General features: G+C 49.1%; 1 protein-coding gene across 2 annotated transcripts in view; it reads left to right on the forward strand.

Moving 5' to 3' along the window:
- The window catches only part of EHMT1 (euchromatic histone lysine methyltransferase 1), a 71174-nt gene extending 44935 nt beyond the window's left edge, over window positions 1-26239 (forward strand). For both annotated transcript variants that reach the window (XM_086475543.1, XM_086475544.1), the window contains 16 exons: window positions 864-1090; window positions 1797-1961; window positions 2454-2536; window positions 3830-3936; window positions 5821-5943; window positions 8353-8454; window positions 9217-9321; window positions 11983-12137; window positions 12955-13122; window positions 13513-13657; window positions 14632-14709; window positions 15880-15995; window positions 18276-18362; window positions 22698-22776; window positions 25610-25785; window positions 26056-26239. In XM_086475543.1, coding sequence (XP_086331669.1) covers window positions 864-1090; window positions 1797-1961; window positions 2454-2536; window positions 3830-3936; window positions 5821-5943; window positions 8353-8454; window positions 9217-9321; window positions 11983-12137; window positions 12955-13122; window positions 13513-13657; window positions 14632-14709; window positions 15880-15995; window positions 18276-18362; window positions 22698-22776; window positions 25610-25785; window positions 26056-26239 — 2100 coding nt within the window. The remainder of the gene's footprint in view (window positions 1-863; window positions 1091-1796; window positions 1962-2453; window positions 2537-3829; window positions 3937-5820; window positions 5944-8352; window positions 8455-9216; window positions 9322-11982; window positions 12138-12954; window positions 13123-13512; window positions 13658-14631; window positions 14710-15879; window positions 15996-18275; window positions 18363-22697; window positions 22777-25609; window positions 25786-26055) is intronic.
- The last annotated feature ends 240 nt before the right edge of the window (window positions 26240-26479 follow it).

The following is a 26479-nucleotide window of genomic DNA, read 5'->3' on the forward strand; positions in this document are numbered from 1 at the left end:
TAAAGGATAAAACCCTCAAAACCCTTAGAGGCATTTTGAAAAGCTGAAATAGAGTTAATTAGATTGCTTGGGAGGACCATGGATTCAGGAGAAGAGTGGGTTTTAACTAGCCTTTCCTTACATGCTTGTACATCTCTGTGGCATGTCACAGTTCACACAGGTGAATGTGGGAGTGTTGGTCTGTGCTGTCCGTCACTAATAACACCGAGCACAGTAGGGCTTCAGGTGGCACAAATATCACAGGGCAAGGAATTCTGGGGTACCTTCAGCTCAGTTTGAAGGACTTTGCTGGAAAGGAAAAATAATTTTAAGAAAAGTTGCCCGAGCTTGTTGAATAAGCAGTCAGCCACGTTATTGGGGTTAAACAGCATAAGGGGCTGGTCCGAGCAGAGAAGTCGCATACTTTATGGGTTACAGGGGGGTTAACAGCCAATTTAATTATATTCATGTAGGTCCTTGAATGGTTTGTGTGCAGCTTTGTTAGGTAAACGTGCTGGCTCAGCACGCAGGTCTGAAGTTTTCTTTTCCAGTTTTGGGGGCGTCCTTACAGTACGCTGGCACTTCTGGAAAGATAAGTGAGAACTTCAAGCGTTAGAGGAAAGAGCTGGAAATTGGGACTTCTTGGTTCTGTTTCCCAAGCACAATTAAAAAACTTGCTTTGCAGTCCCTAACCAAGTGAGTTTTTTCCCCGTTACCTTGGTTTTGTTCTCTTCTAAAGAAGTGGCAGTGCTTGCTTACTGTATTGGAAGCGCCAGGGGACAAGAGTGGTGATGAACTATTTAAGAGATCTGCGGATGGAGTATGTAGAAGGGGTGAGGCACGTAGTGACCAAGGTGTGAAGTTCTTCTCTGTGGTTTTTTTAGGGCACTTTCATGGAGTGTCAGCCGGAGAGCAGCATCTCCCACCGTTTCCACAAGAACTGTGCCTCCCAGGTCAACGACATGAGCTACTGCCCACACTGCGGGGAAGAGGCCTCCAAGGCAAAGGAGGTGACAATAGCAAAAGCAGACACAACCTCGACGGTGTCGCTGACCTACGAGCAGCAGAAACCAGCGGCTGTGGAAGGAAGGGCCGACACCACGACGGGGAGGTGAGCTTGGAAGCACATGGTGATCTCAAACCTCATGCCAGACCGTGCTTTGCATTTGAACACTCGTGGTCCTCCTGATGGAGCAAAGTGCTTTCTGGTGCTGCTCTGGGAAGCCAAATTCAGCTGCAGGAGTCTGCAAGTGTGTTTTGTGTTGCTTGCTGTTGGAGAAGAGCGCAGCAGCAGCAGGGTGAGCTGGGGAAGACGCTATGAAGGTAGGAGGGGTTCAGGAGTTAAAACCATTCCTTCCTCTTATTGTTAGGAATGGAATAATAGTGGAACAAGTCGATGTCTGCTAAGTGACAGGGAGATTTGTGCAGTGCTTAGCTGTGTCTCCCGGCCTGCACCGATGGGCACAAATATAAAGAGAGGATGAAAACGCAGAGGAAAACACAAATCAATCCATCCCTGCGTTGAACAGTGCTCTGACTTCCCATCTAATCTGGTCTTGTTCTGGTGGCTTTTATGACTTGCCCCGTGTTCCTGGGTTTACTGTAGCACAGGGTATCAAAATGTAATCATAGGGCAGTGCAACTCCTTTTTGGGGCAAGCTCTTACCAAAAAGGCTGTAAAATATATTGGTTTGTGTTTTGATTTCGCTTACGCTTATCTTTATTTAAAATCCCTTTCCTTTCCTTTGGCATAAGATACACACTGCTGTGTATTTCTAATGGTTATGCTTTGGCTGTCTCTTATTTTTTCTCTCCAGTGGCACTGGGACACGGTTGTCAGAGGAAGACAAGCCAGAAAGTTCGGCTGCGGAGGGGTTTGACATGGCTGGGTCTTCAGTTTTTCCAAAGCCTACTACTAGCCTGACCCAGGGACCAGTTAAAGAGACTCTGGAAAGTGCCCTGATTGCCCTGGACTCCGAAAAGTAAGAAAAAGACTGCCAAGTCTCTCCAGTTCCCAGCAAAGTTGCTTAACCTAGAGAAGCCTGAGATTGAGCTTCTCTGGATTTTGGCCCCTCTCGGACCCTTTTTTGTTTACTTCAGTCATTTGTCACCCCCAACAGATTGCTGATCCCAGAGAACAGTTACAGCTCTAAATGTCATATTGCTTTGTCTGGGGGATTTAGTTTTTCACTGGCCCTCCAACCGTGGCTGTGATGACGGGGAGTTCCCGTTTACAGTAGCGAGACCCAGAATTTGTTGATGAGCGACACTGAATAGATACAGCCCTCATTAGAGCAAGGCTGTCTGTGGTTGGAGCTGCAAGTTTTAGGACCTCCTTCTGGAGACTTGTTCTTGTGTTCTGCTGGCACTCTGGAGCTGTACCATGGGAACAGACCTTATTTTGTGGGGTGGGGTGAAATGCCAGAAGTGTTCTTCAGTGAGTATTAATTATGACTCTTTCCCCCCCTGTGCAGGCCCAAGAAGTTACGGTTCCATCCAAAGCAGTTGTACTTCTCTGCGAGGCAAGGAGAGCTGCAAAAAGTCCTGCTTATGTTGGGTAGGTGGCTCCTTCCCAGGACATTGCGTGTCTGGCAGTACTCCCAGCTCCTGCCAGGCAGCTGCCAGAGTCCAGTTCCCAGCATGGCAGCACGTCATATTCCCCACTGCCCCTTGTGAGTGGAGTTGGAGGAGAAAGCCACTTTTGCAAGTGATGTGGCATTGCAAATGGCTTCATCTTTCTGTGAAATGTGGACCTGCTCCCACCTTGTTTCTGCATTTGGGCACGGTTTTATCCAGAGAAGCTGCTTCTGTCCCCAGATATCTACATGTGATTTTTGCAGTCCAACAGAACTTCTCTCCATGCAATGGGGTAGTTAGGTATTTGCATCCAGTAGACAGGTAAAAAAATGAGAGTCAGCTTAAACTGAGACCCATCAGCAAGAGACCGGAAAGGAAGAGCCCTTCAATACACGGGTGTGTAGTTGTGTGTCAGCCGATGACTTTGAGCTGCTGAGCTTGTTTTTACCAACAAATATTCCCAAGGAATCTTCCCCTTTGAAGGACACAATGTTTCCTTGAGATCATTTCCTTTCCACTCCAGTACTTAGCAGTACATTTTTGGACCCTTTGTGTTCTTTTCATTTATCAGATTCTTTTTCTTTCTTCTAGCAAGTGTTAGCTTCATTGTTCATGTCTTCAATAGCCCTAAAATGTTATTCATTGATATTTAACTACGGCCTCATCGTACGCAACATGTTATCATGCCCAGACATCTTTGTCTGGCTGTCATCATCATCTGTCAGTCTTTGCACAGCTGTGAGAATCTCTGGCCAGATCCCGAGCTTGTGTTAGTTGGAGAAGCTCCATCCACTTTGTAGCCCTGTGTTTGCAGGGCTGCACCAAGGATTGCTAATAGTAATTGCAGTTAATAGTGGCTGGACAAGAAGGCCAGGTAGTACTGACTCTTTGTTGTTTCCAACTTCTGTGTTGGTTTAAACAAAGCAGCATTTTTTTTCTTTTTATTCTTCTAGGGTCTTTCTTGGTTTTATTGCACTGAGAGATGGTGAATTGTGAGTCTGAGGGAGATAGCTTATGTAGAAATTGTAATTCCTTGAAAGTATTAAATTCCATGGTGTTTCTGAAGCTCTTGGTTTGAGGACTGTTGCATGTCAAATTTCCATGGGACTACTCTGAGAGCTTGCTGGCTTGAATGTGTAGTGAGTCGTGAGAAGGGCTGAGGGTGGGCTGGGAACCCATCCTTTAAAAGCCTCTAGTTGAGACCTGGTTCTCCTGTTACGCTTTTCTCTAATCTCTGAACTGCGGTTGAAAGCCTCTCTGCTCTGTTTTTCAGTGGATGGAATTGACCCTAATTTTAAAATGGAGCATCAGAGTAAGAGAACCCCTCTCCATGCTGCCGCTGAGTCTGGCCACGTGGACATCTGCCATATGCTGATTCAGGTCTGTCTCCACTTACATTCTTCTGCACAAGCAATTTTCTGTGGCTTTTGGTCTCCTGCCCCACATGACTAAAGCACACTTGGAAATCAGCACTGAAACGTCCCTCCTGTAAAAGATCCTCTGCGTTCTCAGGGCTTGCTAAGGGAGGAGTCGTGGAGAGTAACAGGAGGTCTTAGAGGACTGAAGCTGTCTGTGTAGGCTGTTGTCCAGGCAAACTTCACCGCCTGGACGGCGAGCATGTGAAGGTTCGATGTAGGGCACTGTGGGCCATGGGGGAACCTGTTTGCCTAAGGCAGAGCAGCGCAATGCCAGGTGTGCCAGCACAGACTGCCTGCTGGCAGGCTGCAGGTGAGCTGCAGGCTGCTGCCACGTCGCTCTTTGTAACCAAGGAGTGTAGGCTCTGGAGCCTGGAAGCTAGCAAGACCCTGTCTTCCCTTCTGTCAAAACCTGAGTAACTCCAGCAGGATTTTCCTCTGCAGTGTAAATGTCTCGCATGTGAAAAGGAGAGAAGGAAAGATGCAAGTTTGGCTTAGTGTCTGAGATTTGGATTCTAACTGAGGGAAGGTGGTCAAAGACACAGGGCTGCTCTCCTTGAACCTACTCCAAAATGATGTTAAGCAGAAAGAAGGATTTAAAAAGTTACAGTTTTTCTTTTTTGTTCCTGGCATACATTGTCTGGAGCAACTGGAAGTATGTTTTGTTTATACTGTGTGACTGGGAAACCTTAAAGGGCTTTTGAGAAAGCAGCGATGTCACATCTTTGAAAATGAGCCTGCTGGGATGTTGCGTTTCGGCATCTGGAGTCAGGGGCTTTCAAAGTGCTGTTTGAAGATGCAGCTATGGGTCTACCTGCTGCTCTCATGACTTGTATAAGGAGCAAAATTTGCAAGATACTGCAAACAATTTGAATTGAGTATCAGTAGGGTTGGTTTGTTTCCAAAATCCTTTATCTTGTCTCTTCCCTGATGTCTGGCTACTGCAGTAGCACAGTATTTGGCTGGGAATCTCCCCAGCTTGTTAAACTTGAAATGCCTCTTTGCTGGTCTGGTTTAAATAGCTGTAGCTATTCAGAAGTAATCAAAACAAATGCATTCAGTGGGAGGCACCTGGAAGCAACGGGGCAAACTTCTTGTGCCAGGTGAACCTGAGTCAGCGTGTGCTGCTGTAAACAGGTCTGTGCTTCACACGAATATGTGCATGTGGGGCCTGCCAAGAATTGTGCTGTCCCAGAGATTTTCTTTTGGTTTTAAGTATTGGGTGGGTTACTGAGCTAAGCCAGAGAGTTAAAGCAGGCAAGGTACATGACACAGTAGCGTTTTGGTAAAGAGTAAGGTTTTGATCCAAGGGACCTCTGTAGAAAGACCATTGACTTCAACAGGAATAGTTAGCCAATCTCCAGGATTTTTTTTTTACAGCTTCTACCTCTGTTACAATCAGCAAGTTGTTCCTACTGCTTGTGACGTTGGGAGAGCTGGTTGTTTTGTTCGTTGTGTGTGTGGAAATGATAGACCAGGGAAAACAAAGCTGCTGGAAAAAGGAAGAGGCTGATTTTTTCAAATCGTTACACCAACAATATCTAGAAAGTACAAAATCAATTAATAACAAGAGTTATTTAATACAAGCTGTTGGCTTCCTTATGCCCCGGTTACCGGCTGTAGAAGGCAGGAGAGAGGGCAGGCAGTGTGTCCTGCTTTCCAAAACAGGTGAAGTTGGACTGCCTTCTTTCCTGGTTTTGTTTCTTTTTTTTTTTTTTTTCCTCCCCTGCTTAACATGGCTAAATTTCAGGAAAAAAACCTTGCAACTAGAGCTCTACTCCCACATCCTTCCTCTGCTAACTAGTAATGCTTGTAACTGTCCTTGTATTTGCCTTGGCATCTTCACCAGGCTGGTGCTAATATAGACACCTGCTCTGAAGACCAGAGGACCCCACTGATGGAAGCGGCAGAAAACAACCATCTGGAAACTGTGAAATATCTCATCAAGGCTGGAGCACTTGTAGATCCTAAGGTAGCAGTTTATTCCTTATCTTTTTCTCCTGAAGAAGCCTCCGTCCACCACTTCTTTCTTGATAGGTTTTAAGTCTTGGGTGGAAGGGCACAGGCAGAGGGGAAATGGACTTGGTTGTCTTGGGCATGAAGGCTTGGCCAGGCTGTGATTGTTGGCAGCATCATTTTAATGGTGCAGTGTCCCAGCTGTGAGCAGTCTGGGGCAAGTGCTGCCACTTGCTACATTAGTTTGTGGCATCAAATGTAGGGTTTGTTTGATTTCATATAGGGCCACTAAGTATTAGTGTCACAGATCCGTTGTAGTGAATTTGGAGTTTGATTTCAGAGTTTCCTTCTGTATAGACTCTTAATAATGAGAATTTTGGGGTGACATTTTAAAATGAGCTGGTAATTAGATGCTTGCCAAGCCAGCAGAAATGACAGAGGAAGCTTTGCTTTCCAAAGGACTGGTGTGTGGTTTCTTGCAGTCACACTGCAGTGGCAAAATTGGACCCCGTCTTTAAACTCTACCCCTTAATTTAAACAAATACAATAAAATGCAGCTGTCTGTTTGCCTTTAGCATGTTCTGGTTGCTTTGCAATCTTGGAAAACATACAAGATCATTCATTAGTCCCGTAAATCAGATGCTATTTGGAGCACAGGAACCCTCCCCATGTGAACCTCTTATTGTTACAACCTGCTGCTGTTGGCGTTGTCATCTGCTGTAGCTGGGGAGTATGGCAGGGCTGGGATGCTCTTGTCACGAAGGAGCTGGCGGGGCCAGGAGGATTGCACAAGATATCAAGTGCTGCCTACCCCAAGCCTTGGGAGCCTGGTTCTGGGCTGGGAAGGGGGAAAGGACAGGACAGGCACATGTGGATTCATGCTGGCCAGTGTCCCCAGTGTCTTGGAGTAATCCAGACATCTCTTGCCTGATTTATGCCTGTGGAAGAGAGAGGGGTTTTTTTTGCTTCTAAAGGTAAAGGGAAGGAAAAAAATCCCGAGCTTGCAAAAGCAAATTAGAAGCCTGAGATCACGTCTGAAGTCTAGACTAGTTTATTATGTTAATTAGTTTCTTGCACCAAATTAGTCATCTTTTTGAAAGCAGCAACACTGCAGTTTAAAACCAGCTCCAGCCATTTTGAGGAGAAATCTGGACATTAACTGCTGCAGGTGTGTGCTGAGCCTGCCTGGCCCGGCCCTGCAGGGCTGCCGGGTGGAGGGGATGCTGAGGACAGTGGTGGCGTGGCTGGGGGCTTCTCAGACCCCAGGGCAAAGCTGTTGATCCTTTTAACAGGACGTAAACGCTCTACTCAAAACCTGCAGAAACTTTATATTAAATATACCTGCTTTCCGTAGGGTTGAGAAGCTGCACTTGGCTCATGCTCATCTAAGGGGAAAGCTGTGGCATTTTTCAGATGTGGCAGGCACTTACGGGGGTGTAGAAACCCTTCTTTACCCCAAGAAGCCCAGAGAGCTTAATCCCTGACCAGAGATGTCCCATCCTTGCTCAGATGGTTGCTCCCTAGCTCTGTGCTGTGTTCTCCGCTCGGCTCCATCCGAAAGCTCTCGCCTCTCCTGTTGTTTCCAGGGGCTTAGCTGGAAGGAGTCGTTTTGGTTTTCAGTCTTTCATTTCCTCCTCTTTATTTCCTGGTCTCTGGGCCTCGCTATGTGCTAAGCTCTTGGGATATAAATGCCTGATAAAAATCAGGCTCCAGCCACTGAGATTTTTGGTGTTAGTGTGGGAGTGTCTCTGTCATGACTCACAGCCTGTCCATCTCCACCAGACCCTGTGTTCTCAGCTCCCAAAGGCATTTTTCCTTTCAACCTTAACGGTTGTAGGCAGGTTGCAGGCACGCTGGGGACTTGGTCTCTTGGGAGGCTCCTAGTCCCTGTACAGGACATCCCTTTGCCCTGCTGCCAGGTGCTGGGATAAGGCCTTGTGTTGATAAAAGACAGCAAAAAACCCCTACATATAAACAGAGCGTTTCAGGTTGAGACAAGACTACTTTTCTGACGTAAAGTGCAAGCTCTGCCTCTGTAAGGGATTTCTGCCTTCCCTTGGCTCTCCAGCATGTGGAGAAGTGTGGGTCAGGGTCTGTTTGGGAAGGGGAGCATCAATCTGTCAAGGTTTGGGGCTGGTACCTTCCCTAGGCCTCACAAAGATGTATCTTCCCGTAGCCTTTGCAGTCTCAGCCTCCTACTCTGCTTGAGTTGCACCTCTGAGCTTTGTGAAAAAGTTCCCTCTGCTCAGTGCTGGCATTAGTTGCTGCTGCTCTCTCCCCTCCTGGCACAAGGCTGGGGGCTTTTGGAGTCCTCTGCTCCATCTGTGAACTTCTCTGGTGTCCCTAAGCCTCCCTGGTGTCAGGCAGACGTGGGAAACTCTGGGAAGGGATGTCCCCTGAGTGCTTGTTCTGTGGTTGTGTCCAGGATGCGGAGGGCTCCACATGTCTGCACTTGGCTGCCAAGAAGGGCCACTACGACGTTGTTCAGTACCTCCTCTCCAACGGGAAGATGGATGTCAACTGTCAGGTGAGGCCTTTCTGCAAGGGGCAGAAACTGCTTTTCTCAGGTTGGGGACCCATGTCTCAGCAGCGTGCTGTCTGTGCAGTGGTTACTCAAAAACAGTCCTGCTGCTGGGGGGCACCTGAAAAACATTATAGAGTGACAGTGCTGTGGGCATCCCAGTCTGCCAGAGAAAGCGATTCCCTCCACTGACCTCATGGAACTTCCCTTCTGTGTGCCTTGATTTGCAGTTTCTCCTTGGCTGTGAATTTGCTGGTGGAGCCTGTTGCTGGAGGGTGTCACCATGCTCCTCCTAGCGGGGGGGGGTGGTGGGATCATGGACATGCTGTGGGATGGGCTGTGCCTTGCACTCGCCATCGCAGAGCTTATGCATTGCCGTGGGGTGAGGCAGCACTCCATCGGGGTTCCTTGTTCTGGGGGAAGGCCAGCTCCCCCAGGCTTCTCAGGGAGCTTTTGTAAGAGCTTTTACACGAGCTGGACGTTCCTTGTGCCTTTTGGGCAGTCAGCTGTGTTTGGATGACCTGCAGATCCATTGCCAGCCTGCTGAGGTGCGTGGGTTTGAAACATGTTGGGCTCTGCAGGACCCCGAGGGACCTCTCCCTACAGCAGCGTAGACCGAAGGAGAGTGATGAGACAGACAAGGAGAGGGAAAGGGTCTGTGGCTCCCAGGCAAGGTGTACCCTGCTGTGACTGCCAAGGGGCTTGGGAAGCCAGCAGGAGACTGTCTTGCCCATTCTGCGTGTCTCACCCTTCCCTTTCCCTCCTCAGGATGACGGAGGCTGGACGCCGATGATCTGGGCCACCGAGTACAAGCATATTGAGCTGGTGAAGCTGCTGCTTGCGAAGGGGTCAGACATCAACATCCGTGACAATGTAAGGTTCTTCCTGGAACCCGTTTCAGAATTAATCACAATCTCTGTTTGAAAACTGAAGAAGCCCGAGGAGGCAGCTTTTGGGCTCAGTGCAGGGAGGTGCAGTGGTCCCTTGACACGGGGGTTTGCGTCAGTGAGTGAATGGTGTCTGATGGGAGAATTTTCCTCCATATTCTGGGAAGAAGTTTAGAAACTGGCAAGAAGTCCTTTTCCTCCAGCTCTTCTGACAGAGCCCGTAAGGATGCTGCACGGAATGCTGCAAGCTGTAGTCAGCTCTGTGCCTCGCTGCTTCTAATCCACCTGGGTCCACAGTGCTGCCACTTGGACGTGCACCAGGCAGATCCCTCTTGGGTCCAGACTTACCAGCTCCACGCTGATCACAGGCCAGTGTGCACTGGGCATGGGTTAGGGGTACCCTGCCTGCCTTTTGAGGGGCATAAGTTTGTGCTTGTTTTTTCTGAATGGATTGAGTAGACGCTCTGCCAGCAAGTATAGCAAGCCTGGCTTTTCCTAGGCATGACAGGCATGTTGTAGTCACCAGTGTGGACAGAGCGTGCCCAGGCTGGTGGCTCAGCGTGCCGGAGCTTGGCCTGTTCTTCACCTCCGTAAATGCTGCTCGAGTGGGATGCACTCTGTACTTGAGTCCTCGGGAGCTCCGTGGGCCCGGCAGCGCTGTGTGTCGAGCTGTGCCAGCCGATTTCATGGGGATTTTCAAGTAAACAGAGAAGACACAAGGGAGATGCTGTCTCCTCCTTTTCCCCAGTCATCCAGGTTTCTATTCAGGAGACTCATGATATCAGCACTGCTCCTCTTCTTTCTAATAGTACGTTTCTCATTTCTTCCTTTCTGTCTCTAAGGATAACTGAAACCCCAGACGTACCTGCAAGGCAGGCTGGGGTGTGAACTGGGGTGTGATGAGCCACTCCAGGCTTTGGCCTGTAGATGTGAGATAGTTTGATAAATGAAGGGTAACCGGCTTCACTGCTTTCTGCACAGAGTTGTTGCAGTGAAGTACCTACCCTGCCATTAGTTCATACTCTAGCATGCCTCATGGCAGTGTATTTTCTTATCCAGGGCTCCTAGTGCTATTTTAATCCAAGGGATATAAGCAGTTGATTTGCATTTGTCTCCCGAAATGCCTTGTTTTGTCTTGGGTGCTAGCTGGGGTAGGTATTGGCTTGTTTGTCTCATGGGGCTCAAAAGGGCTCCAGCTGTTCCCAAGAAGTCGCCGTCCCCGGTCTGAAAGCCCTTGTTGGTAAGAGCCTCTATTTCCATCATAGCTTAGATAGTTCCCAGGGAGGTCCCGATCTGATGCTGTTCCTGAAAGCAAAAGCCAGGGTGAAAGAGGGGGCTTTTTGAGTTGTTGCATTGCTTTAAAGCCCTAGTGCTGACTGCACAAAACTGACTTGTTTGATCTGCCACAGAAGCCTTTTGGCTACCAGTTACAGGATCACACATTAAACGATGAAAATCTCAGCCAACAATTCACTTGAAGGGAAAATATCCTCTTAGCAGACGTATGTATCGCGTATCCATTACTGTACCTGCGGTCGGTGTCTCCTGATTGCAGTCATTAAGCAGCAATGTCACTTGTGCTGGGAAACATCATACTCCAGGAGAAATGCTTTTGATTGTAATTACGTTGCTGTTAGGCAGTAGCCGATGCAAGGCAAAGTAGCGAGTCTGGGTGTCTGTAATGTGTCTGAGTGGCAGCATGTGGTGTGCAATCGACAGGATTAATTTTTTCTGTAGATAGATGTGTGATGTGATGAGGGGTTTTTTCTGGATGTTACCATAATGAGAGGCAGAAGCCGTATAGAAAAGGATCTCCTGGGTATCTGTCAATAACCTCCCCGTTTAAGGAAGGATCTAAGCTAAGTTGCAGTGACTAAAAGATGTGCTTTATTTTCGCTTTAATAATAAATAAAAAAAAAGGAGAGAATAGTCAGGTGATCATTACTATCATTGCACTGTTGTAATTGATGTCTTTAGAGCTTGTTGTGGGGAAGGGTTCGAAGTGTGCTGCAAATGGCATTGTAACAGAAAACGGAGTATCATCACTTAAAATATCTCCATCAAAAAGATGAGTGTTCAGCTATTTCTAGTGCTGCTAGTGAGAGATGAGTACATACAGTATTTAAGAGACGCCCAAAGCCAGACTGATTGCTTTCCCTGTGGCTCGTGGTTCGCTTTCTAGCACCTTCGTATACCCTATAGCTTGTGCTGTGCTCTTTTTGTCTTTAATTTCGTAGCGCTGGGAAACATGCTAGCTTTCCTGTCTGTCTGGGCTGGGGAAGCTCAGCTTCAAGCCTTTTCCAGCATGTTTGTTCATGTCTGTCACCTCTCTCGTGGATTGATCCAGATTGTTTTGTGGCTTAGAGACAGACGATTTGCCTGCGCGGGTAGGGAAGGCAATGGACCACTCTGTGAGCAGCCTTCCCATCTTCAGTGCGCGGGGGCGGCTGGAGCGAGAACTCCCTGCTTGTCTGCTTGGAGATTCCCCTGCCTGCCCCGGCAGTCCCAGCCAGAAGGAGCAATGTCGGGAAGGGGACTGCAAGCCACGTGTTGCGTGCTGCAGGTGTAGAGCTGAGGATGGGGAAGCCCCAAAGCGGTGGGGTTTTAATGCACTGAATAGCCTCTCCTCTGTTTTCTTTCTCTCCAGGAGGAAAATATTTGTTTGCACTGGGCTGCTTTTTCTGGCTGTGTTGACATAGCGGAGATACTGCTGGCTGCTAAGTGTGATTTACATGCAGTGAATATTCACGGGGACTCGCCCCTGCATATTGCAGCCAGAGAGAACCGCTACGAGTGCGTCATGTAAGTACAGCTCCAGCCCTGCCGCTTCTCTCCTTTCCCCTGGTCGCTCCTTTCTACCTGGGTGCTGGCTGACAAGCTCGGGAGATCCTTTGAAATGCCTTTGGCATTTAAGCACAAACCAAAACTGGGATGGAGGGCTTGTTTCTCCATTGCCCTGCTGCTAGGGACTGTGGGTCTGAATACCAGCTGCTGCCAGAGCTGGTGTAAAAAAGATCAGACAACGTGGAGTGATCCTGGAGTCCTGGGCAGAGGGCTTGAGGGGCTGTGCTCAGCCTGGGCTTCCCTGCAGAAAGGCATCAGGCATCCTTGATTAAAACTTCCCCCTCCCCCCCCAACTAGCATGGCATAATATGGTATCAGGGCTTTTCCTTTACTTCATCCCTGCTATGAATAAAGTCATCATGTGTACTCACCAAAAGCTGGTGAGTATAAACAAGGCCCAAGCCAAATACCAGTTTCCTGTGGGACTCTTCCATTTCCAGTCTGCTCTTCCCACCCCGTATCTTTCCCTGCCAGAGAGAGTTGCAAGCCTGTCTGAAGTTCGGCTGGTACCAGCAAGGTACCTGTCATGCCTGAAGCAAGGCGAGGTTTGCCCAGAGCTCTCGGGAGTGCCTAGAGCTCCAGTCTGTGGCTTCTGCCAGCGCCTTCATGTAGAAGGATTCATTGAACCATGCTTAATAAAGAAAACTCAGGTGATTATTCACTACTACAGATTCTTCCTTGTCCCTTAAGGGCTGGCTGGAGGATGTGATTCAGCTCATTTTCCACTTGCATGGTTTCTCTTGGGGGATGCTTATCCTTTCTTGCTGTTTTGCAGTCTCTTTCTTTCCCGTGGCTCGGATGTCACTTTAAAGAACAAGGAGGGTGAGACTCCACTCCAGTGCTCCAGCCTTAACTCTCAAGTCTGGGTGGCCCTACAGATGAACAAGACTCTGAAAGAATCATCTACTGACAAGCCTGCCCAGATAGATAAGGTCGTGAGCAGGTAAGAATGCGCTGGCTTTACTTGTGGGTCATGAAATAGAGCCCTTGCGTGGGGAAGGCTGGGGGCCTGGTTTAAGAAAGGGCTGCAAGTACATGTTTAGCTTTTTAAACTGGTGTGAAGGTCAGTTTAAGCTTAGCGAGAGCTAAGCACATGCTGATTCAGACTGTGGTTTGTAAATTCATCCTCCAAATGTGAATATGTGCAAGCACAAAGAACAATCTGTAAGGCAGGGTGGAAAAAAATGAACTCTGTTCTAGCCTGCATTGCTTTCAGGCTTTGAATGCTTAGTGATCAAAGACAGTAATTCTGCCCCAGGATGGCATTTGAACGGCCCCTTGTTGAGGGGGGGAAGCTTTTCTTCTGTGACGATTCTCTTTCTCCCGCTGACAGAGACATTGCCCGGGGTTACGAGCGGATCCCGATTCCCTGCGTCAATTCAGTGGACAGTGAGCCTTGTCCTAGCAACTACAAATACGTTTCGCAGAACTGCGTCACCTCCCCGATAGACATTGATAGAAACATCACTCATTTACAGGTGAGGCGTTGTGTGTATCCATGTGGGTTTTCCTGCCCTGGTGTGTGCATTCAGAGATGTTGCAGTGCACTGCACCTCAGAACGGGTTTTGCATTCAAAATGGCATTGTCTAGTCTTAATATTGCCATCAAATCTAGCTAAGGCTGTAGTCCTAAACTCCAGCTCTTGCTCTAGCAGATGAGATTCTTCTTTTCTTTGTTTCTCAGACTTAAGGTAACCTTGGTGTTCAGCTGTGTGCTGTAGCATCAGCCATCTGGTGCTGGCTGATGTGGCTCCCATCTATTGTTTTTCTCTGTTCTGTATCCTGGACAGTTAGCCAGTTGTTGGGAGACCTTCCTCGTGCTGTCTTCCTGCTGACTGCAGCATCTAGGCCAAGGTCTTCATTGTCATACTGGAAGTCCTTGAAGGGCTGGGTTGTGAAAGCAGAGGCAGGGAGGTGTAGGGTGAGGGGGATCCCTCTGTGGGCACAGCTCTCAGGTGGCTGGAGCGAACTTCCCATGTCCAAGCGCTGTTGTGCAGCAGCCGGTGGTGGGACTGTGTTGGCTTGGGGAAGCGGCCAGCTGGAGCACCCGTGTGGGAAGAAGCAAGCAGCAGGGGAGGGCTGAGACATCACGTTGCATCATCTCCCAGCTCTGGTCTCTGCTTGGATCTTTCCTTGTCCTCAAGTGTGGAGTACAGCTCGTAGGGCATGGAGGGAGGTTAGTAACACAGGAGGACATCCTCCCATGAGAAACGAAGATGGCTCAGTGTAAGATCCTGTCCTTCAAGCCAGAGTCTTTTGACGTTCATTGCACACAGAAATAAGTAATGGAATAAAAACGCCACTGAAGCGGTGTGGGTGGTTATCTTTCTGGCTAATGAGCTGCAGCAGGAGAAGGCGAAGCCTTGTGGTTTCCTTTCTGACCTGGTCACAGAAGTTGCTCTTTCAGTTATGTGTGAGGGGCGTGGAGTTAACCGCCTTTCTTCTCTTCCAGTATTGCGTGTGTATAGACGACTGCTCCTCCAGTAACTGCATGTGTGGCCAACTCAGTATGCGCTGCTGGTATGATAAGGTGAGGACACAGAACCTCCAGCGTTTGCAAGCTGAACTTTGCACAATTCAGGGTTTATAACAGTACCTTCAAAACAATTCCTTGCGCAACTCCTCTCTTTTTTTCTTTTTTTTTAAATGCCTAAAATTGTAGTCGCAGCTTTGAAATGTATGTGATAGTAACAAAACGCATACTAAGGGAAGCTTTTCAAGTGTTGCTTATTTGTGTTACTGTCACGCCAACTGAGCCATTAATTATACCCATATGATAGAGAGCATTTAATAATCCATGCGTGAAATCAGCTTCCATTTCGGAGCAACATAGAAAATGCTGTAATATGTAAACAAGGGGAGGGTAGTAGAGAGATCTTTTGCCTGCTTTTATTTATTGTGATCTTTCCGGATGAAGGCAAAGTAAAGATGTTTTAACTGCAACATTGCCAGAAGCCTGGTTTGTTTTGGGTAGGTATGCTTCAGTCCTCCAGGGAGCTTTTGAGGTTAATATTTGGACAGGTTCTGCTAAGATCAGAAGTTCTGTGAATCTCCACGAGTTTTTCCCAGGGGGAATATTAGCATCTTTCTTCGCTTTGTAGCCATTTTATTTACACGTTAATAGGTGATTACATCTTTTAGACCTTAAAAGCCAAATTGGTTAAATGTGATGAACTGTGTCTATCGCTTCCTTAATCCTACATGGTTGGTAAATAATTGAATTGTAGCTTTTTGGGGAGTGTTATTTGGGAAGTTAATGTGGTTCACAGAACTTGGGTGTTCTGGCCTTGTACTCTGGAAGTTTAGGCTTTATTCCAGAGACAGACTAAGCATCCGTGTCTCCTCTCCAGCACTGCAAAATGATAATCATGACGATGCACACCGTTTGTTTGCACAATACTGTAAGGAGTTTTGTTTTGGTGGTGTTTAGGGTGATGCCAGGCAGCAAAAATCTAGATGGTCTCTTGCTGTTTGTCAGCTGTTGGTGACAGTGGCGAGTGTCCCACTGTCGGGGTAGAGCAAAACCACTGCAGAAGGTGAGGTCTGACGCTGGTTTTGGGGAGGTCGGGACACGCCTCCACGTTGGGGTTCTCTGGCCTGTTTTTACACAGGGAGGAATTTTTGCTCGTGGCCTGCCTCTGGTTTGGAGGGGTCACAGGAACAGACAACTAACCCAGTCTTGAATGCCTCTCCTCTTCAGGATGGCCGACTCCTGCCTGAATTCAACATGGCTGAGCCACCACTGATCTTTGAGTGTAATCACGCGTGCTCGTGCTGGCGAACCTGTAGGAACCGGGTGGTGCAGAATGGGCTCAGGTGAGAAGGAGGATCCAAATGCAGCTTATCTTGGCAAGACCAACACCAAACTCTTCCTGGCTCTCTATTCTCAGCTCACCCATTAACCCGTAAAAACCAAGGACTTCCTGAGATGAGACAGAAGTTGGGGCGGGTCCCACCACACGGTGGTTCCTGTGTGCTGCTGGTGGGAATGAAGCAGCGGTGGGTTGATGAGCCCAATTCATATTTGTGTCCTGACCCTGCTGCCGTCATGTAGGACTTGCGGCCTTCTTTCATCGGCCTGACCTTAAAACGTGTAAATGGCTTGTGGGTTTGTGTGAACAGCCTAGATGTGACTGCTCAGGTGGAGATCTGTGGAGAAAATGACAGCAACAGAAATTGCAAAGCCTTAATTCAGAAGATCTTTTAAGTTAGCAGTCTATATTAGAAATATAAGCCAGCATGCCCAGACTTGGCTGCTTAAAATTTCCATGTTACTGGTATGACTGCCCCTGAATTGGATACCTGAATACCTGTTGGCCTCGGTGCTGCAGATTAGGCCATTAGGGTTTTGGTGCCAGGCTGAAAATGTAAATGTTTTGGTTTGGACCTCTGCTCTGGACAAGTTTGCCACTGCACTAAGTTCAAAGGAGTCCCACTGGAAAAAAGACTTTTGCAAATTTTTTGTAGTACTGACAACACTTTTTTTGCAAGCTTTGTAGTTTCAATGACATTTTGCAGTGTTAAAAAGAAGTAAGGAAAAAGCTCGATGTGTTTCCACAGAACTTTCTCTCTCTCTGGTTTTCCCTGCCAAGCTCCCAAACTCCGGTGTCTACGTGGGTGTTTATTTAGGAGCTGTACAGCTAGAGCTGTTGCTTTTGCATTTTTGCCTTGCTAAAGTGTTTTTCTGAAAGACTGGAGGGGTTGGAAACCCAACCGTGAGCCTGGGAGAGCGGCTCTGTCGGTCAGGTCAGGTGCTCAGCGGAGCTGTGCTTGAGGTCCCTGAGGAGGCAGCGGAGGAAACCTCCTGCCTTTGGGCTGCAGCGTGACACGTGGGTGCTCCGTTTTCAGTGCTTCCTTTATCAGATTTGCTCCAAATTATCTCCGCTCGGCAGCGCACGCGTTTCCATCTGGCAGGCTGACCCAGCTCAGCTGGGATGCTGAGATTGGAGCCACGGTCCTGCTGCTGCCGGTGTCAGCCCCGACGGCAGAGCCTGAACCTGAGCTTGGCTCTGTGCTCTGCTGTGATGGATGAGGCAAAACCTGGGGCAGCTTCCTCAGGCCTCAGTGTTATAACTGGCTTCTCTGAGAACGGTCGTTCTCACAAAGTCGTGTTTTGCCCTGGTGAAGGCTCCAGCGGTTGTGATCAAAGACAAGAAAATGCACAGCCCCTGGTTTGAGCTGACGGTGCAAGGAGGGAATGGGTGGGGGGAAGAGAAGTACTGGAAAAAGCAACAGGGTGAAGTTAAGGTGAGCATCAGATTTCTCTCTGTTCCGATAACAGCATTGCTGAGAGTGGGTTTTGGTTCCCTCGGGGGCAGAGCGAGCCTTCCCTAGCCCTGGAGACTGTTCATCCTGCACTTAACTCAAGTTCTGGCTGAGCAGGAGGCAGAATGACTTACAGGCTTGTTTGTCTGCCTATAAACTCCATCAGTAAAATTCCACAGAGCAGCTATTACACCGAGAAGTTTCAAGTTGCAGCGTTTCTTCCTTGTCTTTCAGCCAGGGAGCTGGGTATGATGGAGTTGCTAAATGCACTGGCCTCAGCGGAGGGCAAAGGGATCAGAGCACTTAGCTCGAGGTGTTCTTAACTCACCGTCAGCTCCCTGCCTTCCCCCTGCAGCACCCCTCCCTGCAGAGCTACGCTGCCTGAAGTCCCCTTCCACCTTCCTGCCCTCCCCCAAATGTGGAGTGTGTGTGTGGAAGGGAAGAGAGGTGCTGATGGGTGGGATTCTGGTATCCTACGTGTTGATCATCAACGGTGTAACCACACAGAGCAGCCAGTCCCACACCCTCTTCCCCAGGCCCTCGCTGTGCACCCTGCAAGGTGCAGTTGGGCAGGGGGAAGGGGCTGATGGGCGCCTGTCCCTTGTCCCCAGGCAGTTCCCATCCGAGCACCTGCCCACACCCTCAGAGCGCCGGTGGGAGTGGAGCGTCCCCACAGTGGTGCCAGCGGGAGAACTGGGGGGGCTGACTATCGAAATAATCTTTGAGTTTCTGCTTGTGGAAGGCTGCTGGCTGTTCTGCTCCTCTCTCTGAAAAGTCACGGTCTTTCTGCGGAGCGCTGCCGTTAATGTTGCTTCCTTTCCTCTTTCCCAGGACTCGATTGCAGCTTTATCGGACACAAAAGATGGGTTGGGGTGTGCGAACAATGCAAGACATTCCACCGGGAACCTTTGTGTGCGAGTAAGTTATTCAGCTTTCATTAGCTCACGCAAATGCATCGCTTCCCAAGGGCCGGGATGGTTTGCTGCTCTTTAAGGAGAGGTTTTCACGCAAATCAAATTGGCATCGAGCCGAGCTGCTTGCCCTCAGTTAGAGGTTTCCTGACTCCATATTTTCCTCTGTTTGTCCTTTTCCTCATAGCGTGGAGCTTTTTCTGCCCTTCTCTGTCTTGCTGGGTTCTGTGCTCGGCTCTCTTAGTCCTCTGAAAGACGAGCGATGGGGGAAAAATGCGTTTGGGTTGTGCTGCAAATGCGCTCAACTCATGGGTTCACTGTGGATACAGGACACATAAGGCCAAGGCAACTTGGAACAACTTTTTTATATTGGATGTTTTTCTGTTTCAATACTGACTTCTCAAGAGGTTTTCCAGTGTCACAGCTCTGGCTTTAGTCTGATTCAGCAAAACAGTAGAGCACTTGGCGTTAAGCACGTGTTTCGGCCCTGATTCAATAAAGTACTTAAGAACAAAAAAGTTCAGATTTATGTCAAGTGAAAAAACTGCCATCGAACCCCACGGTTTTTAGGCTTTAAAGTGGTATATGTACTTTATTAAATATTTTGGGAAGTGTTTTCTTCATTGCAATACTACAGTGACTTAAGACCTTCTAAATAAGGCTGGACTTGTGCCCTTTGTGGAAATAGGTGCTGGGGTGTTTTAGAACTAGTTATTGATGTTTTATAGAATTGGGGTGAGGGATTGAGGAAGATTATTGTAGAATTTAAAAAAAAAGAAAAGAGAAGAAAGAAAAATCTGCAGTGAATCGGCCGAGTATCTCTTCCGTGTTAGGAGCTGCCTCGTGATAAAGTGTTTTTACAGAGGTAAAGCTTAGAACTGCTGTTTGTGGGGAGTGTCGTCAGGTGGGGCTTTCTGTTACGTACCAAAGGTCCCCGTGTCCCCGTGCCCAGAGCTGAGCCAGCGCCTGCGAGTAAACTGCTCCCAAAGAGAAAAGGCACTGACTTTACCACATCCCACTGGAATGCTGACACGCAAGAGGAGTAAGCAGTGGCAAACAGGCAGCCCAAGGAAACGGGACAGCCCTGCGTGACGGGGTTGTAGAGCCCATCAGAGCTGATAGGGTGCAGATACCACAACCATGCGTAACTCTTCCTCCACCCCTGCCAGGAGCTGCTGCCGCTGTTTCAGTGGTAGGCGCTATCTTCATTATCTAAATGAGCTGCATACTAAGAAACTGAGCTAATTTATGTCTTGCCCATGCACGTTCCTCCTTGTCTCCGTCACTCTCGCACACACATGTTACTTACTCAGCTCACCCACTCGCAGTCCTCCTCTTCTCCTCAAGCCAGCTGCACCGATGTCCTTCCCGGAATTCCTTATGGGCAACCTATAGACTTGTTTTCTTCTTCATCTCTGGCAAAGAAGCCCCAGTGCCAGCAGTGCTCAGGGGCTGCTTGCACACAGCAGCTCCTGGGGTCGGCTCTTCTGGAAGAGCATTTTGCATTAAATGTCTGGATTAGAGCCGTGAGGGGGAGTCGCTTTGTGCAGGGTTTATTACTCTGCTTGGGAAGGATGAGCATTGCACTGGTGTAAGGGTGACCTTTAGTTTTTCACATACACCCGCATTGAGGGCAAATCTGGAATAGTTCTCACAACACTTTTATTTTGCAAAACTCTGCTGGTCCTGCCTGTTTCTGTGTGTAAATGCCTTTCTTACACACAGCCTGCTTCGTACTTCAGATACCTTTCAACTTTTCTCTGTAATCACTCCAAAAATGGTTTTCCCTTTCCGTTTCTGCTTGCTAGCTGTCCCTCTGGCAGCTCACAGCAGCTTCTGCAGGGTGTGTTTAGCAGCGCTCAGAGCAGTTTGGCAGCGGGGAGCGAGGCTCCGCCAGCGCAGCGGCCAGCCAGCCCTCCTGCTGTCATCTCCAGGGCTCCCTAGACCCTTCAGCTGCTCCAGACCCTCCTACTGAGAACCTCTGGTACCTTCAGCGCAATCCTGGAACCATCAGCTTAGCGAGGGGAGATGCAGCAGCATCATCCTGCCAGGCTCCCAGGGAGTTTTTAGGCTCTGCCCCTCCTCAGGAGACCTGTGTGCTCAGTGTGGGTGTCTCCCTGACCTCCGAATCTGTCACTGCTCGGAAGCTGCTGTCGCTCACCCTGTGCTGACGTTGCTGTGGGTTGTTTTGAATCTGCTCTGTTGGTGCTTGGTTGGTAGATGGTGTAACTGCTCGTTCTGGAAATGGCACAGCTGGTTGAGGGCTTTTATTGGAGAGGCTGTGAGTTAGTGGGATGCAGAAGGCAGAGGCTGGTGAGGATCTGGTCCGTTCCTTTCGGGGCACATCTATTGCGTGGTTTTCAAACACTTCATTTCTGTACAAAACAGCGATGCTCTAGTAAGATACCATCTGCATCGAGCCAGGTATTTTAGCCACACCTGCAGCATGAGAAGCCCCAGGCATCCCATCTCCCACGCCCTGTGGAAAATGCCGGAGCCTGTGCTAGGGCCTTCTTGTTGCTCTTGATTTTTGCATGGATTTTGCTCTGATCTCACGATGATGAGTGGCAGTGTAAAGCTCTGAGATGTGGTTACTTGCCGCCAGCGTGCTGAGCATCTTGCTGAGAAGAAACATGCTGGCTTGACTTTGGGAGCTCTTAAATGAAGGGGCTGATGCTCCTGCTCTTTTTTGGGTAGGAACATGTACCTCTTGCACATCCTTCCAGAACTTTGGACTTTGGAATTAGGGAACCGTTTGGATCTGTAGCCATCATAGAAAGGAGATTGCTACAGAAATAGTCTTTAAAGGAACATTGAAACAACCATTTTTGATTAGATTGTGGGGTTTTTGTTTCACTGAGTTGTAAACCTGAAGTGGCTGTCCCTGAGCAGAGTGCCTCTCCGTGCAGCATTATTCAGCTGTGTCTCAGCTGCTGCTGGCTCCTGGGCCGTGCTACAGCAATTCCTCTCCCCCTCTGGCCACCCTCTTCCTGTCGCTTCAGGTCACCCACGAGCCAGTGATCCCCAGTAATGCCGCAGCCTCACGGGAGCCTTTCCTCCAGAACAAGACGCGGTGGGGGCAAACGGGAGGGTCCCACGCGGCGGCAGCCTCCTGCTCTGGCAGAGCAGCTTGGCCGGATCGCTCGGCTTTGGGAGCTGCGGCCAAACGATCCCTTGTCGCGGAGCGTGTGGATCCTCTCCTGGTTGATGTTTCGTGGCTCTCCTCTTCCCCAGCCCTGCAGTGAAATGCTGCCTTGAGCCGCAGGGGGAAATGGATGTGGTTGGTTCACGCTTTGAAAATGCCTTGAGAGCTGCAGAGGAATGCTGTGATAATGGCTGCTGATCATGGAAGTCTGTTGATGCCACAAAGAATATTTATTTGTTTTGTGAATCCTTTGCTTATAATTAATTAGCGTGGCATTGCAGGCTGGGGAGATTTACATACCAGAATGTACTGTGCTGTTGCTTCTTCCTTGTATCCTCCCTCTGGCTCAGCACCTCTCCTCTTGTGTCCCTTACTTTGATTGCAGCAGGTCGGGGCAGGAAGCATTGAAATCTGACAGTCCAAAACTGTTTAAGTTGGAGATGGGGAGACAAATGTGGGAACACCAGTGCAGTGGGGGCTCCTGCAACAAGGGGTTTGCATCAAAACCGTCATCTGTCTGGAGTGGAAGGTGGTGTGTGTATTTAGTCCTTCTCAGCACATGCTTCCTTGGTGTAATCTGCCTTGCACCTGGTTTTACAGTAAGGTGGTTGTTACTGGGATCACAGCTCTGATCTACTCTGATTCGAGAGGGATTGAGAAAGAAGCCTAGATCCTTCCAGGGCTTAGGTTAGACCTAAGAATTTTAAAACAATACTTTTTAAGGTATGTAGCCTGTGTAATTGGTCAGAATACCTTAGAAATACAGGAAGGACAGACACAAACATTTTGCTTTGGGAATGTAAACAGCACAAGCACTGCAGTGGTGTGTAGGATAGCCAGGGTGTGAGTCTGACCGTGAACATAAGGAGACTTGGATTAATGTGTTGATCTTGGCCAATAAAGAGATTTGCAAAAGGAAACAGAGTCCTCAGGAAAAAGTGTATTTTGTTGGAAGTAAGACTCCATTTTTAATATTGAAAGTGTTGCCCTGAAAAGATGGAGTTTGGAGCCAGATTGTAGCTGCTGTGAGATGGCAAAGCTCAGTTTGCCCGGGTGGCTCCGAGATGACCTGCACCACTAAGGCTGTGGGTTGCCATCGGTGGCTGGGCTGTATCCCTTTCTTTCCCCCTTCCCAGAAAGGGGTGTTTAAACACAGGCTTGTGACTGCGTGAGCATCTGATTTCTGTCTGTCCCCAGGTACGTTGGTGAGCTGATATCCGATTCCGAGGCAGACGTCCGTGAAGAGGACTCCTACCTCTTCGACCTTGACAACAAGGTACTGTATCTGAAGGTGTCTAACAAGACCAACCCAAGGTCTTCCCTCACCCAAAGAGCAATGAGTGTATTTGTCTCCATCTCAATGTACAGCACGATCTGAAAGCCTGCAAAGAGGAGGACTTATTTTAGTCAAAATATAACGTGGTTGAGGTAAGGCTTAGGGCTTGTTAGGATGGTAACGTGGGTTACATTATGTGGGTACGTGCTGCCCACCCCTGTTTTGATGCAAGATGCTCTTCTCTCAAAACCATTCGGGCATCCTCAGTTCAGTTGTTGGGTTTTTGATTCTCAAGTGTGTATCTGCAGGCTTGCTGCTGTGTCGATTGGCAGCTTTGTAAGTTCTTCATAAAAAGATGAGCTGGAAGACCGAGGAAAAAAAATACAACACCCGTTTGCTTATAAAGGGATCGGTCAGATACCTTGGCAGGGACTTGAGGCTTGTTCTGCTGGTGCTTATCCTGTGCTGCTCCGCTGAGGGCTGTCTCAGAGCAGAAATCTTGCTTTGAAAAGTGCGATCTAAAGCTTTTAAGCAAAGCCCTCACTTCAGGCTTTCCTTGGGAAAGGAGAAGAGGAGAAAGGTGAGCTGGGGACTCAGACGAGTGGGGTGGCTTCCAAGGAAGGCTGTAAAACAGTCTCTGTCTTGTTTCTGTCATCAGCTAATGACAAAGAAGCTTTGCTTTATTTTTTTGCCTTTTTTTTTTTTTAAAAAAGCAACACACATTCAACAACTGAAAAAAAGATAAGTAATGAGTCTTGTAGTCAGTCTGCAAACAGTGGGGTCAAACTGTAATTAAGAAGTTGAAAAGCAACAGAGACTTCAGCGTGGTTTTTGTGTTTGTGAGCAAGAGCCCACCTGGGCCTTGCCTTGCCTTCAGGTTAGCCCCTGGCTGCTGCCTTGAGGGAGAACCTCTGCGTTGGCTCTTAGGAAGCCTTCAGTGAAGCAGGGAGGGAGACCTAAGTACAGGCATAAGCGTCGTCTTTTTTAAGGGTATCTTCAAAGTGGAGCATCTGTAGAAAGGCAGGCACCAAGTCACTGAGTGATCATTGAAAGAAGCCCATCGGGCTGGGTGGAGGAGGGCCCTGTGACCTCCTGAGTGATGGGAAATGACCAAGGGTGTGAACCCCAGCCCTGGGAGGGGCAGCCTTGGGGTCCTGGTGTGTCTCGAAGGAGTGGCCTGAATGGGCTGGGGCTGTAGTGAGAGTGGTTGGGTTGTCTTTTCTCTTGTCCCCCATTCCTCGAGTTGTCACAGTGAACCGTTCAGCGTGGCAGGTCCTGCAGTCACATCCCACTCCACGTCTCAAAGAGGGCAGGCGTCAAACGGCCAAAACTTGCTGCCACTGCTGAAGACACAGCACAAGAGCTGCTCTCAGCTTCCGCTGGTTGAAGGGCTGGTTTTCTTGTCTCTCTACTAGAGAGCTGGAAAAAAATGTGCTCTTGATGAGAAAGAGGAGGTTGTTGTAGCTGCTGTGGTTGCTTTCTATTCGTGGAAGCCACCCCTTTCCCATGCACGGGCCCGTCCTCTGCAGTCCTTGCTCCCAGGCTTGGCCCTGCTGCGCTCCATCGAGGAGAGGCAGCGATGGGGGCTGCACGCTGCCGCATCTGTGTGACTCCTGCCTGCCTGCAGGCGAGAAGGGCTTTCTCTGGGCATCCTCCCTTCTGAGAAACCCCCCAGTGCCTTCGCACTCTTGAGAAGGAGACTCATCTCGCCCCAGAGCAGGTTCTCCTCTCTGATTGCCACCATGAGACTCTTTAGTTCCTGATACCCTCTTAGCAAGGTGGGAAGCAGTTTGCTTTGGGACTTGTCCTCCTCAGCAGCCTCACAGTGAGGACACTGCCTGTGTTGGTCAAGGCAGCAGCTCCTTTCTAAGGAAACACATCCTGACTTGCGTGGTGGAGAGCTCAGATCTTTCCAGGTGGTCACTAGATGTGGTCGTGGGTGATGTTGTCCTCACCAATCCATTTCCACGGATGAGAGTGAGGGGGTGGTGGGAATTACTTGAAATTAGAGCTGGTAACACTGTCCGTGGTGTGGGACCATGTGGGGTGACACCTCCCCCGGTTGTCAGGACATCTTCCCTGGGCTCCTGCACCAGTCGGGTGGTGTGATCTGGCACAGCTCATCCATTAACGATTGCGAGGTGCTTGCCCAAAAGGGAGTTGGAGCACCGCTAATGGATCCTTTTGCTTTTGGCCTCTTTGCAACTGAAATTAGCTTCTGTAATTAAAGTCTCTGCTTTGCAGAGTCATTCTCTGCTGGAATAAAAGAGCCCTGAGGGGGGTTCTTTTATTTTCAAGGAAAACAAAATATTACTGCTCTTCGGGCTCTCTGGAAAGGGAGTTTCTGTGTTCTGACTTACGCTTTTATCTGCAAAAACCTGTGTTTTCTCAAGGCTCTGGCTTTGTGTTTCCTAGCTGTCGTGTTCAATTAGAGGACAGAGCAGATGCCTGTTCCCCTGTTCAGGAGCTTTTACCCATAAGGTGTCTGTCTGCACCAAGCATCAATCCCACTTGACCAAGCTGATGCTTTAGCAGAGCAGGGCTGGGGAGAGCTGACATGCCAGCCAGTGGCAGGGGCATTTTAAAAGGTCTTTGGGCTTGTGGGGCAGAGTGCTGTCAGAAAACTCTATTTTCTGGGTGCTGTTGAGTATAAACCTGTGTGTGTTTAGTCCCTTTAAACCCGCAGTGGGTGTCCTGCCCTGGCTGTTCTTCTTGAAGCTCTCCAGAGTGTTGGTGGAACGACCAGTAGTTTGGTCATTTGTTCTATTTGGACAAGTAGCAGTAACAATACGAACCCCAACCTCATGTAATGGAAGGTGCGTTTCTCCTCCAGGACGGAGAGGTGTACTGCATAGATGCCCGTTTCTATGGCAACATCAGCCGCTTTATAAACCACCTCTGTGAGCCAAACCTCATCCCCGTGCGGGTCTTCATGTCCCATCAGGACCTCCGCTTTCCCAGGATCGCCTTCTTCAGCACGAGGCACATAGAAGCCGGAGAAGAAATCGGGTAGGTGCCTTCCCGCGGGGAGCCGCCGCCTCGCTGGGGGAAGGACGGAGCGCAGAGGGACGAACGCTCTGCCGCTCCCGAGCTGGTTCACTCCATCCCGTTGCTCTCAGGGGCGTGTCCCCAGAGGCCCCTGGGGATCCTGCAAGCGCAGTCCATCCCCTGGAGCTTTGGAACAACCCAAATTGTGGCAGCACCCGGTGTTGCTGACCCTGGCGTCTTGCTCTGCGTGTTCTGCTTTGCGGTGACCCCGGCTCTGTCTCTCTCTTGCAGCTTTGACTACGGGGACAGGTTCTGGGACATCAAAGGCAAATACTTCAGCTGTCAGTGCGGTTCACCCAAGTGCAAACACTCGAGCTCAGCGCTGGCCCAGCGGCAGGCGAGCACCTCGTCCCAGGACACGCAGGAAAACGGGCTCCCCGACACCAGCTCTGCCACGGCAGCCGGCCCCTTTTGAGGCTCCGCTCCCCAGAGACTGACTCGTTTTAACCCTATAGATTCGCATACTGTTCGAATTTCCATTTAAAGAGGAAAAAAAAAAAAAAAAAAGAAAAAAAAAAGAAAACAAAACAAAAAACAAAACCGCTCTCAAGGAAAGCCAAGGGTTCGTGACACTTAGGGCTGTGCCACCGACTGTTACTTGAGGAATAAGTAAAAGCAAATCCCACCTCCGTGATGTTGTTCTCCCCTCCCCGGT

This window comes from Leptosomus discolor, chromosome 19, assembly GCF_034619465.1.
Source record: "Leptosomus discolor isolate bLepDis1 chromosome 19, bLepDis1.hap2, whole genome shotgun sequence".
Taxonomy (NCBI): Eukaryota; Metazoa; Chordata; class Aves; order Leptosomiformes; family Leptosomidae; genus Leptosomus; species Leptosomus discolor.